Raw genomic sequence first — 15,869 nt, 5'->3', positions numbered from 1 at the left:
GATGATCAGTATTACGCTTCAGGTCCAATGACAATAAAATATTCTGGTGTGAAAACGCTCTTCAAATAAATATTTCAAATCAACCATGTCGGGAATCGAACCTGAGACCTCTCGCATGGTAGGTAAACGCGCTGACCACTACACCACGAGGCCGGCCTAAATATTTTGAATGTGAAAAGATGTGATGATAAGTTGGATTGTAGATTTTTTTATAAACTTGTATGTTTTTATTTCTCGTTATTTTATTTTAGTTTGTATCTAAAAAAAAATAATGAACCACGTAAGTACTTTTTTTGTCAAGGTCATTAAAAAAAATGTGGTAACATTAGTCAGAGGTACCACACGAACCTAGCAAATTTCTTCAGTTTATCGAAAATTATCATCGGCGATGGAGTCAAATTTTTATTCAACGCAATTCGGGAAATATGTCGTTGGAATCTTGCCAGTGAGATGTCTTACTAATTCTTTGTCGCATTATTTTAGAAATTTCAATAAAAGTTCGATCGTTTGACACTTTTTTGCAAGCACTATCAATCGAAATCTTTATACTCGAGAGACCTCTCGCGACATTTTTCTCCGATTCGCAATTTGAAAAGGAGCCTCGTAATCAAAAGTTCACGTGTTGCGCGAAGTCGTCACATTCAATATGGGAGACGAATGGGGTGAGTGTTTCTCGTGATACCATTTCGCATCGAGTTTAGAGGAGTTGTGGATTATCGATTTATGACGTGCTGTTTTTAGATGCGGAGGACTTCGAACCCGCCGTGGTTCCTGCGACAATTGCCGCTGTCAGCCATAGGTGGGAAGGCGAAGACGAAGACGACGATGTCAAGGTCTCTAATCTTTACATTGGTCTAATTTTGGATTGCACGACACGGGGCAAATTAAGGCGCTTATCTTTCTGATTTTATTTTTTAACCAGCCTTCCTGACGTGTCAATCTGTCGCGCCCAATTTCAGGTTATCTACCATACTTAAAACTTTAGCCCGATTTCACCTGCGCCAAATATTCCGACAGCGCCAAATTATAAATGTTCGCATTCCATCTAAATATTCCATTCCATTCTAACTGCCCTTTTTATGAATCAATTACTTTATTGATGTAACATAGCTAAGTTAACTAACACATCACCAAAAAAATGAAAGCAGTTAATCTTTTAATAAACTGGTTCTATTGAATTAAATTAGGCAATAGATTTTTCATTGAATAATTTAGTAATGTGTTAATTCGAGTACTAAACTTTATCTCAGTGCAATGTTCAAGATTTTGCCATGACTAAAAATTTTATTCAGTTAGTTACCTTTGTACATTGTCTAAGATCAACTCGATATTACTGCCGAAACTCTTTGTTTACACAATCAAATCAAAATAACTTATTTCTAAAATCATTATTTTTCAATATTTGCATGTTTATTGTATATTATCATAAATATTAATACAAGATACATCATTGACAGAAAACCATAACCAACGAGCACAGCGGCTGTCAAGTTTAACTAGATGACAAAATGTTCTCTTTAAAAAAAACAAATCGAGAATATTTAAAATGGTTAACCCTGCAATTCCCAATGTAGGCGATCTGCTACATACCGATAATCGGTGTATAAAAGAAATTTCAAACATGTTTATCACTCGGGGAATAGTTCATTAAATTGTATACATACTAGCCATTATAATTTATTTTAAAAAGTCGCCACCAGGATAAAAAAAAATGATAAAATTTAAACAAAAGTCAGTTGCACGTATTCTGTCAAAAGTGTAATTTATATAAAGTTCAAAAGGTGATTTCTTTGTTTTTTTTAAGAGTTGAAGTTATAATTGTTTCTGCAACCTTCATTATTATATAAAAAGATGTTCATAAGAATATATAATTATTTCTTGTTTTCCTTACATTCTTGTGTTTTTCAACCTTTTAATGCCCGATGTAGCATATTGTCCACATAAACTAAAATATGAAATTAAAACTGAATAAAAAACTTTTTTTAAATTATTTTTCCCAGTATTTGCATAAAAAAACATAATTAAATATTTTTTTTTAGTTACAATTAGAAAAATTGGGCATTGAAGGGTTAAGCTGCATTGCAAATAATGTTATCCATTTTTTAAATTAGTAAAGCAATGATTTTTACAAATCAATAATCATATTTCTTTTGTTTTATGTTTTCTTTGTGTATTTTAATTTTTCTCTTTTTGTTTCCGACATTGACTAAAATAGAATGCTCAAGTCCAGTGTTTTTTTTGTTAGTTCCTAATATATTTTCAAACAAAGACAGTTATTTTAATGTACCTATCGTATTATCATTACTATGATTTTTTAATGTTTTGTAATTTTGAAACTACCCGACCCGCAATGTCACGGTTTCACAGGAAGTCAAAAAGATAAGTCCTCACCCTTCAAAACACACTAAACATGGCTATCAGAAAATCTATCACCGCTCATGATTGAACGGCTACTCTAAACGCATGTTCGCCAGAATCTGTGACATTTCAAAGTACTTAATTAAAAAATAAATATACAGAAGGAGTAACCCGCTAAGCCTCTATTTAGAGGCTTGTCAGCAGGTGGGAAAGAGGGGATATGAAAGGAGGTTATGCAAAATACACAACACTTAAACCGATTGAGAAAAAAAATTCTTCTTGAATTTTTTTCTTGCAACTGGCGGGAATCGAACCCGCAACGCCAGTTCACAGTTGGCCACCTGACCGACTGCACCACCGCGTCTTTTGTACATATTTTTCGTTTGTTTTTGAGAAACTTGCCTTACAATCAAATGCTCTAATTTTTACTGCGTAAGAAAACATTTTTATATCCGATTGCCTGAACTTCCTCATTAGTACCCATATATTAAATCTTCTCTTCAGCGGAACGGTTGTAGATTGGAACAATTTGCTTATCAGTAAAGTCATCCAAATGTCCAATCCACTGCGGCCAAACCGCATTTACAATTTGAAAGAATTACACCGTATACAAATTATATAAGAGATAAGTATAGGTGCACCGGCAAGTAGTTTATTAATAATATATGGCGAGTCTATAATGAAAGTGTGCAAACAGGAATCCTGGGAAGATGAAGAGGAAGAGAAGAAAGATGAGGAGAAGAAGGAAGTAGTTTCATCCAGCAAACCGAGAGCCAAGAAACTCGCTGAGAAGATCGCTGAAAAGGAGGTCAGTACTTTGACACTTCACATCTTCACATTGACCTCGACTCGCTATAGTCATCATCATACCTCTATATGCACCCGATGATGCATAAGGCGGCTCATTTAAAAATCAACTGCAGTATACCTTGATCTTTCGTACTCTTGAAATATTGCAGATTAAACCATTTTTAAAATCAATTTTTCATATTATGTATGTTATAAGCATTCCCATCTCTTCGTCAGGGTATTCAATATGCAATATTTCACATTCATCCTTCCAGGAATCGAACCCGGGACCTCTAGAATCGTAGGCGACTACGCCAACCGCTTCGCAACGAGGCAGACTTATCTCCGTTTGATTTCCTTATTCAGGATTTTTATCGAACAGTAGACACTGACTAAAAGACACTCCATGTTTCTGGTTCAATTTCACATTCAGAATTGTATTCTTCATCTGCCTGGACACGGACAATTTTTAATTATTTTAATTAAAGTTTTTGTGTTTAAGTATACTCTTTTGTTCTGTGTTTAAATATTTAAGTCATCATGTCCTCGATCACTCCTATTATAGATGCATAGGCATTGCATTGTTATCACATCTGCGGCGTTTATCATTTATTACACAAAGACAAGACGATCAATCTTACGCTTCGAATATTGTTAACCTGTGTAAAATGGCGCTATATAAGTTATCCATAATAATAATATACCCATCATTGTCTGGTTTAAGTGTTCACTTTACACGACAATGGTGGATATCTAAAGTGTGTCACTAATGCCATAATTCAGGGAGAAAATACGGGAATGCGTTTGTATGAAGAAATAAAAAAATAGAACCAGAATCCTGGACGAGTGTTTTCGACTCGATGACTACTCCTCAGGGAAACCTCCTGAAAAAGTACATCGAATGGAGATAAGTTGGCCTTGTAGGGTAAAGTGATAGCCGCATTCGTTACCATGCGAACAATTTCTTTTAAAGCTAATTTTTTGCTCTGTAATATTTCATTTCTGGACTGGAACCTGGGCCCCGATTACATATTAACTGAGTTATCTTCGACTGTCCATCTATAAATCGATATTTGTGTACGAAAATTAGTATATTTGCATGAAAATTTTTGGTAACCTATAATTGAACACGTTTGAAAAAAAATAATGTACTCATATTCTGCTTTTCATACAGAAAACTTAATTTTACTTTCTAGATAAAATTGAAGATAAACGTTAACTTCCCATTGTAATCGGAGCCCTGGGGTGGTATTCTGAACGCAAAAGCGCGTGTAGACAACACATTTTTAACGCATATTTAAGTACTAAATACATGCTAACAGAGCAATCTCTTTGCGCGCAATTCAGTTAAATATACCAGCCCTGGTGCGTAAGACTGATCACCTTACCTTCATGTAACTAATGCGTTGCCCTATGCATCATCGGGTATGATGATGATTTTCATCAAGATAATAACAAGTTAACGATGATGTGTCACTGTATAAATTATAAAAACATTTTACATTTTAGATGGACATATTACAAACTTGACATTTTTGATGTATACATGTTCTTCATTTTATTTTGTTTTTAAATATGATTTTTCCTATGATTCTTTGCTGCTATTTTATCAGAATGCTTTTTTTGTCAGCGCCTTTATTATTAACTGTAGATATGCGCAGTTTGATTTAACAGCTGTTTTAATAGAACCAAATAATGTACAAATATTAAACATTTCTTTTTGTATAGCATAAAACAGTTTAAAACAATTTTGTCTTCACTAAATTTGGATCCACGGATTAGTCACGATTTGTCAAAATATTGAGAATGTTTATAATTGTTACTTTACAGAGACAGAGAATGGAAGAACTGGAGAAGAAGTTGGCGGAGGAAGAGGCTGCTATGACTCCTGAGGAGAGGATCGCCGAGAAGTTGAGGAGACAGAAGATGCAGGAGGAAGCTGACCTCCGTGTTGCCATGGATACATTCGGTAAGGAACACCATCTTCTATTCCGGCACTTTTGTATGTATTGTCATAATATGCACCATATTTGGACACGCTGATTCACATTATGTAATATATTTTCTGGGTGATCCCGTGTAGGTTGGATTCGTTTCGACTTTTCGGCTTCAGGTGTAGGAGCCATCTTCGGGGTAAACTATGTGTTGTGTAAAAAATCATGTGTTTATGTAATAGGAGTTTGTATTTATGACAAACAACAAAATTACACTTCATGTAGCCACTGCTGACTTCAACATGGTAACTACTAAACATCAACACAATTTTTCTGCACAACACATAGTTTGCCCTGAGATAGCTACTGCAACAGTAGCTGAAACGTCAAAGCTAATCCAAACTACGTGGGATCACCCAGAAATGAAAATACATATTGATAACAGTGAACGTAAAAATCTACGCACCTATTTGATTCAGATGTTCTCTGTTATGCCGTATTAAATTCTTTCATACTTGTGTCAGTATGAATCAAAAGTGTCAACTCCATTTTCCGGTATTCATTAGTAGTCATTTTTCGGTTTCAGACCTAAAGATATGATTCCAAACTATATTTTTAGTATTATTTTGGTAAATGGTAATAAGTTCGTGAATTTGTTCGAAGGAAATAGCATGCTTCTTTTAAAATTGGGTTGGATTTTGCTGGGCTTTGATTCATCAACAACCTAGAAAGTATAGTTCTAACCCTAACTTGAGTCAAAAAGTTCAAACCCGCACCGTGCTAACGGGTTTTCTGAAAGACCCCTCAGCATGTTAACTCTTGTTTTTTTTTTTTTTAAATATGTATATATAGCAAAACTATTATTTTGTTTTTAGGAATTGCAGAGAGGACTGGAAGTTCCCTGGACTCATTTAATCCCTCCACAAAAGAAGAATTTGACGAATTCTGTGAAGCCTTAACTGATAAAATTTCTTCTTATAAAACAAAGGAAGAATACCCCGCCTTTGTAGCAGATCTAGTCAAGAATATTTCCCTCCACTGTAAGTTCTCTTTATTAACATTTTCATAACTGTTTAAACTGATGTCGGTCTCGTGCTGTAATAGTCAGCGTGTTCGCCTACCATGCAAGAGGTCTCTGGTTCAATTCCCGACGTGGTTGGTATGAAATATTTATTTCAAAGGGTGGTTTTACACTAGAATATTTCATAGTCCTTGGACTTGTACCTGAACCGTAAGACTGATCATCAGACTGACCTTCATGTGACAATTTTTTTTATCAAGATATACTGCGATTGGTGTACCGATGCAGTGCCCTGTGCACCATTAGGTGCGGAAAGGGAAAGATTAAACCACTCGCATTTTACTTTTGTTTAATTAACAAGATGTGTTTTTTTTCAGTGAGCTCGTTTGACATGAAAAATTTAAAAAGCACATTAGAAAACTTATGTCTGGAGAAACAGAAAATAGAAAAAGGAGATAAATCTAAGAAACCCGGAAAAGGCAAAGGCAAAGCAAAACTTCACGTTGAAACTGACCACGTGAGTACAGATGATATTTTTATCCATTTAGAAACAATAACGTATTGTAACAGTTGGTATTCACTTGTCAAGAGTATTTTTTTCATTTAACACTTAAACTTCATGGAACTTCATTTTTATAAATGGTTTTTTTGTAATATAAAATAAATTGGGTATTTTCAGCAGAATTTTGTGTTGGAAACAAGAATTTTTATCTATCTATTTTTTTATAGATTCGTTGTTTGTGTGTATGCACAAAATAATGACACTTAAAGCTGAACTTCTTGAACCGGAAAGATGATGTATTATTTACCAATATAGTTAACTAATGAAAGTATTTATTTTTCAGTCTCGTCTGAACCAATATTCAGCTTACGGTGCCCTGGATTACGACTATGACAACTTCATGTAACAATCTCTACATAGTAATTATTATTAATATTATTATATTAACATTAATCCTCTCTTGTTTTATCGGCCATTGATCATTTGTAGTTGCGGACATTTACATACGCATGCATTATCAATGAACACATGTTATTTTATTATTATAATAAATTTAATACATCAAAAACTGTTTTGTCTATTTCCATCAACAAATATTTTTATGATATTCCTTCTTAGAGTGGTAGAAATCGACAGGTGACGTTATTGTTTCTTTCTTATTCCACAGTTCTAAATATGGCAGCAAACGGCTCAGGTTAAAAAAGCTCTCGACGCATTTGAAACACTTGCCCTGACAAGGTGAACGAACGGTTGCAACATTACTATGTATTTTCATTTTTAAAGTTGCTGCGTTAATTTTTTCACATTGTGTAACCACCTAATCTTCAATATTCTTCTCAAACATTTGCTCTAAAAATAAATATACTCGCAAATATAATAGTATACATTTAAGTAAATCCAAATATTTGTAACAAATAAATCATCAGATTTCTGGAACAAGTTGGTAATTACAAATTTTCGAGAAATGTGATGTCGTCATAACTGATATCAAAAAATCTTTATTTAAAAAGTACACATATTTTATATATATGAAAAATAATATTTTGTAATATTCAACTTGCCATTTTATTTAAATTGTTGATTTGGGGTGAGCTTTTAACTTTAAAATTGCGATTTCTCACAACTAGATGAAATGTTTTGGATTAAAAAGTATAGCTACATATTTATTTGCTTAGGCCCTATATATAATATCTAATCTTCGTTGACAAATATGTATCTTACATAATTTTGTAGCTTCTTCAAGTACTCTGATTCATGAAAATGTTTAAAAAGAAAACTACATTATGACCTTAAGAGTAATAATTCTCTAGAAAGGCCCTTAAGCTCTATTGCATAGAACATAAACGTTCCACATTTTAGGTTTGGTTCTAGTTTGGTTTTTAGTTTAACAACAAACGTGTAATGGGTGGTTTTGGTTTGCGCTCGCAATTCTCAACGCCAGAACCTGCGGCCCGTTGTATTGCTGTAATATGTAGCTAAGTTCATGGTCAATAATAATATAATGGTTTTTCTTATGTCATGAAATTCTTTATGGTTGTTAGCTTCAGTCTGGTTTGTCATGGTACATTTTTTCCATCGGTTTAGCGGTCTAGATTGTCCTATTTTTGTTTTTGCTGTCTATATGTGGTAATGGTGGTGAAGTTCTCGTGTCGTGATTGTGCATATCAGTTACTTTTGTTAGTATGATGTCGTCACAATAGATTTCAATTGAAATTGGAAAGAAAACGAAAATTCATGCTTTGTTTTTTATTCTTATAATATTAATAATGACAGTTTTCTTATCATACTCTTATTTTCTAGTATTATATAATACAATTTTAGTTTGAAAATTCTAAATTTAATTAATTGACCACTAAGCTCGGAGGCTAAATCGTAAATAAATGCCCCCCCTACTTTGGTGTACTATGGAACTTGGTTCAAAATGTAGTGGAAGTTTGGTTTTGTCACACAGTGAAATATCAAATTTCAGTAAGATCTTTGCAATTAGTAATTTTACCTGCAGCAATCCAAACCGTTTACCTGAAAATTAAGAGAGTTTTGCGGTCATTTTTTGCACCCGAGTGATAATAACGGCACAAGCGATGACTATAAATAAATAAACACGTTACGAACGCGTAATGGTGTTTCAATTCATGGGTAGTGTATATATAACCTTCCTACCATCTCTTTATCACATAAACATTTCCAGGTGCGCAAGTATTTCGTAATTTGCTCTCTCTTGTAAAAAAATTTCGAGGCAACGCTATATTTACTAAAGATGCATTTAGTAGGAAACTAACGTGTCTGTTTATTATATGTCAATGGGCGCATGTCCAAAATTGTCATTGAAGTATGCGGAAATGTTCCTGAATATATTTTCTGTATGCAAAATTAATGGCATAATTCTTCAAAATATTTATGTGGCCTTGCAAACAAAACTCAATGTTATTCTATGATTTTTTACTTAAATTTAAGGATCCTTAGCCATTATTATTTCTGGAAACATTTAAAACTAGATAAATAAGTGAGAAATTTTAAAGTTGTGCCTTTGTTTTCGCGATTCACGATTGTTGATTGGTCACAATAATGTTTTTTTTGTTTACACAATGAACATTTAAAAAAAAAGTGACTTCCTCAGGAATCAAACGCGGGATCCCAACTACTACCCAATGAGGCAGAGCTGTCTCCAATTGTTTTCCTTTTTCAGGATTTTCACCTGAGAGTAGCTATCGAGTCAATAGTCCCGAGTACCCAACACTAACCAGATTCTGGTTCTATTTCTCACAAAGAACTATAAAAGTCATTAAAACAATTGGAAAAATCTGCTAAATCACGAGACTGGCTTTTCAGCAGGCTTAAAAAATCAGATACATAACGTTATAAATCATTTTTAATATTCTAATTTATTTTTTTACAAATTTATGAAATATTTTTGTTCTCATGATTTACTTCAATTTTTGGGATAATTTTCAATGAGTTGTAAATAACTCACTAATAGTAAATGAGTATCGAGTTGTGGTAGAGTGGTGTTTGAACTTCGGACCTTCGATCCTTGAGTTAATGACACTAGCCACAGGACCGCAACCAGGTTATACAAAAATCACATATTTATGTGTAAGAATGATCATGCTTCCAGAGTATAAATGCAGTAGTGCCCTATGCACCACTGAGTGCAGATAGGGAAAAAATTATAATTATTTATTTATAAATGTCGAAATGAAACTTACCTATGCAAACCCTGGGTCCTTCGCCGAACGTCAAAAGTGAAAATTTATTTCTTTGCGATGAGTTTTCCAGACCGAATCTTTCAGGATTGAAGATATGAGGATCTGGATAAATGTCAGGATCGTGTTGGATCCCTAATATGGGAATAATGACCAGAGTGCCGTCCTCCACCACAGAGTTCGTTTCGGGAATTTTGTAGTCCTTTGAACAAAATCTAAACAAGAACGGTACGGGTGGGTACATTCTTGATGTTTCTAAAAACAAAATAAATTGCATGTTCTTTAACAAATATATCAAATACGCATATATCGTCGCCATTCAGGAAAAAGTCACTAACCCGAAACACATTATTTTGAGAAATCACAATAGGGAAATATCACATACTATAAATCCCGATAAACATATATGAAATGGATTTAGAATAATTAATTGTATTTTCAAAATCAATATGGATATTGTGGAGAAATGTTTCCGTGCGTAAATGTAAAAAAGACATTTAATAAAAATACGTTGCTAAAAAAATTCAATCATATAATGTATTCTTGTGAAGTTATAAATAAATAATAAAATTCATTTGTGTCATTTTAATAGATTAGTTTGGTAACTTTCTCCTTCTGATACATCAAAACATATCTGAAAATGAGGCAAGGTGGCTAAAATTGGGCTAAGTGACTCGCTTGTTTATAATTTAGACAATGCAAGTTATAAGAGTTATTATTATTATATTTGGATAATCTAAAAAGCGCCATTTTTGTGAAAACCACTTCAAGGGTGCTGTACAATAAATAAATATCGCATGGACGAATGAAATTCTAGCAACCTAAAATTGCCAATAATTTTACAAATATAAACATTGAGTAGAATAGTTAATTTGTCGAGTGTTCGTGCTTAAAAGTAAACAGGGAAAGCACCATTTCAACACTTTGGATAACAAAACAAATAAAAATATCCAAAGAGTAGCTTTTGTAAATTTTGGGTAGTTGCTGTCGCACGTGTGGCTAACAGGCTTCTTGCTAATTCCTGGAAGATGGTTGATGCTCATGTGTAGTTACAGAAGGAAGGGATGATGCCTTTTGCTCCAATGACATTGCATCCATTTTGGTCTAAATTATTTCGTCTTATAATGGGTATGCAAAATTCCCGCTAAATTTTATTTTTTTTACATTCATTTTAGACAAACGTGTGTATGAGAGTGGTTTGAGGATTGACGTATCATTTAAATGTTATTAGAAAGAAGATTTTTAATATATCATGTATTTATCAATAAGTTCACTTTTAATAGCACTTGTGTGGGGCAGTGTTCCAGATAGTTAAATCTTGGTACATTTGCGTTACAAATTAATGCATGATTTTAAAGTACCAGGCGCATCGTTTGAAAGTTTCCGTTATTCTCTACTTGTCACGTATTTTGGTAAGAATAATGTGTAAAACGATGCTTTAAAATTAATAGGCTTCTTTTCCACTTTTTGCCTACCCATTGACCACTTATAAACACTTACACAATGTTTTTTCAACAGTCAACAAATTATTTTCGAATTTTAAGCCACGATTGGAGAGAGGAACTATATTTCACGCCCAGCAGGTACGGTGGCTGAGCTCAAAAAAAGAGTTTGTGAAAGAAAAGAAATATTAGAAATAACTATTATAATGTCGTGGTTAAAAATTAATTTTAGTTTAAAGAAATATTTTTTTATTAGTTTTATTTTTGTTTTTATGTATTATAATACTTCGGATTTACGTAACTTTTTTTTCTAACTAACTTACCTTTGTGACATTTGCCTCTTAAAGAACATAATTTTGTGCTTCAAATGGCATATTACTGGCACTCAAAACTGTCATTTTTCGGGTTAGTGACGTGCCCGAACAGCAATGAAACTGTACTTTTTTAAACTAGAGAATGAGTTTTGTCACAACTACTGAATAGACAGGTGTCAATAATACACATTACTACGCAAACTGCCATCGCCAGTTTACAAATGACCTTTTGGATGTAGAACGTAAATAACCAATTAAAACAGTCTGCCTTCCATATTTTCCCTCTTGCTCGTATCGCTGTACTGTGTTGATAGTGCTATTCCGAAGGAAGCGATATTTCAAGTTGTAAAATTGATCTGATCATTTTGCAATGGTGTATCGGTGGATATTTGTGGACAATGAATCTACCGATTTATTTTCCAGAATTCATTGATTTTCTTTTGATGGAGGTTTGCAACGCTGCTTATACCTGTGGTCATAAGCGCGGTATTACATTACAAAAATGGCACATTGTAAGTTATCCACAATAATAATGATAAATAACATTATCAAACTGTGTGACAATGCTCATAGCAATTTAATAATAATTGGCATGCTGTTTGTTGAAAACTAAGATAACGTTTAACAAAATGGTTAAATATTCTTACCGTCTATGACCTTGGCAAGATATGCCATCTCACTCACAGCATCATAAGTGATCTGGTTGTTATACTTCTGCAATACTGTGTGAATATCAGCTCTAAGGGAATCCTGAATCTCCGGGTGCTTGGCCAACTCTAGCAGAGCAAAACTTGTTATGCTGGACGATGTCTCAAAGCCCGCCAGGAAGAAGACAAACACTTGCGCTGTTATTTCTTCCATTGTAAGACCATCATCCCCTGTAAGAAAAAATATATATCGTTCGAAATCTATAATAGATATTTATTTTCTTCTACTAATCTTGAAATAAGTTTTACTCAATTTTACAGCCTCGCATCTTTCCTCTTTATGTAATTATCTAATGTTTTAATTATTTTATGCAGCCGCCATTTCATATTTTGGGTTAAATTTACTTTTTTCTAAAAAGTCTTCTAAATGCCCAAAATTAGGTGTTTTTATTGTTAAGCCTTATGAGTACGAAATATGCAATGAAATAAAAGGTATGAATTGAATGGTTCGTTGTTATTTCGGCCTTGTGGTGTAATGGTCAACGCGTTCGCCTGCTATGCAAGAGGTCTCGGGTTCGATTCCCGACATAGTTTACATGAAATAATTAATTGAAAGAGTGTTTTTCATACTAGAATATTTCATAGTTCCTGGACTGGTACCTGAAGCGTAAGACTGATCATATTTAAAAAATATGATCAAGATACGCTGCGATTGGTTTACCATGCAGTGCCCTATGCATCATTAGGTGTGGAAAGGAATCGACGATGATGATGATGTTATGTTATACATACAGCTTTTATGCAACAGTTCTTCAGTGCACGCTATAGGAACTTTAACCTATTAAATAAAAAGGAAATACAAAAATATGAATACGAAAGATCTTAGAGCTAACGGGAACTTAAGAGTCACAAGTCAAAAGATGCACCCTAATACAGCCGAACGTAATCCGACACATCCCGACCGCAGGTTTCGGGTGAACCAAAGTTTCAGCTAATTTTTGGTCGAAAGTGAAACCGCGGCTGAAACTCGGTTTATTGGCCGAAACTGGCCAAAACCGAAACTGAAACTACGGTTGGTCACTAAAGGTGTATTGTTATGTAAACATCAGTCAATGGATAATAGAAGTGGGTTGTGCATAAATTGTGGAATGGATTAAACCAAGTATGTACGCAAAAAATGTTGTATTTTTTAGTTTCAGTTTTAGTGCTGCAGAGCAGCGTTTATTTAATAATTTAAAATACATATAACTATTTGTTACCCACTTAGACTTTTCGGTGGGACACATTTTTTTTTAATGACGGGTTTATTTTACATTGTTATATTTATATTAATTTATTTATTAACTGGCACTATAAAGCATTTAGATTTTTGTACTTAAATTTTTTAGGAAGTTTTTGTCTTTTAAAAAAAAAAAATATTTTATATACATTATGCAAGTTTTTTCTGCATTGTTTTATTAAAATGAAATATGTTTTTGTTATATATGGTAGAATTGGCTCTGCACTATTTAGCCATTTTACAGGAATACAATTTATTATTATTATATAAATATTATTTCAAGAGATTCAAACCCCATTATACCACTACTTGGTTACTCTTTATTTATATCTGTTTTCAAATATGCAATCTATTTTTAAATCAATTATCTTAAGAAAAACAAAAAAAAAATTGTCTTTTTAACAGAGTATAATATGTAATGTATATCTATTATTTTAGCGCACTTTATTGTTGGTGCAAAAATGCTTACATATTTAATTTAACGCGTTAATAATAATTAATACATTTTTATTGTATTTCCTGAATTAATTATAAAAAATAATTTGACGTATTTACATACCTTCTAACTCATCTGTTTTCTTCATATCAATCATAAGCTGAAGGAAGTCTTTTCTTGTAATATTTTCCTTCTCTCTTTGCTTAATATTCTCAGGAACTAATTTAATGAAGAAATCGGACACATCACCTAAGGTGAATCCCAATCCGAGGTATTTTAAAACAGACGGAGCCACGAAGGACATTATTTCCCTGGTTGTCTTGATCTTCCCCGAACTGAAAAATTTCCTTCCCATTTTTCTGAACTCAGCATCCGGATACTTAAAACTGTTTGTCTCTATACCGAATGCGCATGATCCTATTACGTCTGTGGTGCACTTTGCCATAATTTCTTTTACTTCCAGAGTACCCTGGGAACCTATTTCACCCGAAATGTATTCTGTCATGACATCCATGCAGTTCGCCATGATCTCAAACATGTTCTTTATTTTGTTGGATGTAAATGATGGTGTCAGTTTAACTCGGATTCTTTTCCATTCCTCTCCGTCTAAGTTGAATAAATGTTGCGATAAAGGGTCGATTTTTTTATCGACTTTGAACCCATGTCCCTCGAAGTGGTCGAATTTTTTAAGAAGAATATCTTTTACTAAATCTAAGTCATTCGCCTGGAATATTTTGACCGAGCCTGCAAAAAGGCCAACATATGGTTCATTCTTAGTTTCTTCGTATATTTGCTTCACTCTTTCCCCGAAAGATGTATTCTGCAAGGCAACTGGACCCATATGACCGAACGGGAATGAAGCCGGAGGACTGTATACACCCCTTCTAGTCCAATAGGTAAATGTATATCTCATCCATATATAGAGTGCTGTAAATATTGTCCCCACGAAAAGTGATACATTTATCCAAGTCTCCATATTAAGGATAACTTTAATAATACCTCAAATACAAAATATGTGTCTGAATAGCTCAACGAACAGTAGTAAATAAGAACATTTTTGTTGTTCGGCTTAAATTATTAAGAGTATTTTGTCGTGTCATTGCTTTACGAGAACACTCCGATTCCAATTACCATTCATGATGACAACATTTTAAAAACTTGATTATTATCTTAAGCAAACAGGGTGACCTGGGCGTTACTATTTTTTTTTTATTATGTTTTTTGTGAGAATAAAAAGATAAACATAATGCTTTCTACATACTGGGATAGGTTGTAAAAATCTAAAAAAAACAAATTTCAGCGCCCAGTGGGGATATGTATTTAAACGCTTCAAAATCTTAGTCAACGGCCTTTTAATTTGTTTTCATTTAGCCCATGTTTTGACAATGCGTGCCTACAAGAGGAAGAGGATCGATGCATTCGAGATGTGGTGTTGGAGAGGGCTTCTGCGTGTGCCTTGGACAGCCAAAAGGACGAATGCATCGATACTCGTCTGTCAGTGAGGAAGATACTGTCTTTTTTGGACATATTGCTAGACGTGCGCCAGACAATCTAGAAAAGGCAATAATATCTGGCCGAGTTGAAGGTAGGAGAAGTCGGGGTAGAACCCCATTTAGATGGACTGACCAAATAAAGGAGGCTACGGGGTTAAAATGTTATGTGTCATCGGGCTGAGGACAGACTGGAGTGGAACAGACTAATCAGAAGTGTCCATGGCGGTCACGATCCTCAGCGTAGAGGGACCGACTCGGAAGAAAAAGAATAAGCCCACGTTTCAGGCTGCCTCGCAATGTCCACCATCTGGGCTAATGTATTAAAATAAACATAAAATCCAGAAAAACGTTACCAGTATAAAGCCTGTAAAAAACTTGAAAACATTTCTACAAATTTATTTTAAATATTATCACAATTATTCGGACAACACGGTATCTACATAAAAAGTTT

At 33.7% G+C, this 15,869-nt stretch overlaps 2 protein-coding genes across 2 annotated transcripts; one reads left to right on the top strand and one right to left on the bottom strand.

The window, feature by feature from the left end:
* The first annotated feature begins 363 nt into the window (after positions 1–363).
* On the top strand, positions 364–7,172 carry eIF3j (eukaryotic translation initiation factor 3 subunit j). The gene is made up of 7 exons (XM_088237804.1): positions 364–662; positions 742–833; positions 3,056–3,166; positions 4,978–5,116; positions 5,957–6,121; positions 6,480–6,619; positions 6,948–7,172. The coding sequence occupies exons 1-7, from the start codon at positions 647–649 to the stop codon at positions 7,008–7,010; spliced, it is 726 nt and encodes a 241-aa protein (XP_088093930.1). The 5' UTR covers positions 364–646; the 3' UTR covers positions 7,011–7,172.
* Positions 7,173–8,343: 1,171 nt separating this feature from the next.
* LOC148284586 (putative cytochrome P450 6a13) lies at positions 8,344–14,985 on the bottom strand. Its single transcript, XM_088237785.1, has 4 exons — positions 14,049–14,985; positions 12,211–12,441; positions 9,811–10,062; positions 8,344–8,623 (listed from the first exon to the last, which is right to left on the bottom strand). The coding sequence occupies exons 1-4, from the start codon at positions 14,899–14,901 to the stop codon at positions 8,457–8,459; spliced, it is 1,503 nt and encodes a 500-aa protein (XP_088093911.1). The 5' UTR covers positions 14,902–14,985; the 3' UTR covers positions 8,344–8,456.
* Between the last annotated feature and the right edge of the window lie 884 nt (positions 14,986–15,869).

The sequence above is a fragment of the Micrasema longulum genome, unplaced genomic scaffold (assembly GCF_059751315.1).
Source record: "Micrasema longulum isolate JH-2025_06_02 unplaced genomic scaffold, ASM5975131v1 h1tg000108l, whole genome shotgun sequence".
In the NCBI taxonomy this organism is placed as follows: Eukaryota; Metazoa; Arthropoda; class Insecta; order Trichoptera; family Brachycentridae; genus Micrasema; species Micrasema longulum.
The sequence above is the reverse complement of the archived record's forward strand: the minus strand, read 5'-3'. Positions and strand labels throughout refer to the sequence as shown.

What these genes read in the sequence shown, in the direction of transcription:
- LOC148284586 (XM_088237785.1), bottom strand. Translation starts at nt 14,901, where the DNA reads ATGGAGACTTGGATAAATGTATCACTTTTCGTGGGGACAATATTTACA. An exon ending in TCTTGCCAAGGTCATAGACG is followed by an intron (nt 10,063 to 12,210) that starts GTAAGAATATTT and finishes TTTTGTTTTTAG; the next exon opens with AAACATCAAGAATGTACCCA. An exon ending in AGGACCCAGGGTTTGCATAG is followed by an intron (nt 8,624 to 9,810) that starts GTAAGTTTCATT and finishes CTTAATTTTCAG; the next exon opens with GTAAACGGTTTGGATTGCTG.
- eIF3j (XM_088237804.1), top strand. An exon ending in AGAAGATCGCTGAAAAGGAG is followed by an intron (nt 3,167 to 4,977) that starts GTCAGTACTTTG and finishes GTTACTTTACAG; the next exon opens with AGACAGAGAATGGAAGAACT. An exon ending in TGTTGCCATGGATACATTCG is followed by an intron (nt 5,117 to 5,956) that starts GTAAGGAACACC and finishes TTTTGTTTTTAG; the next exon opens with GAATTGCAGAGAGGACTGGA.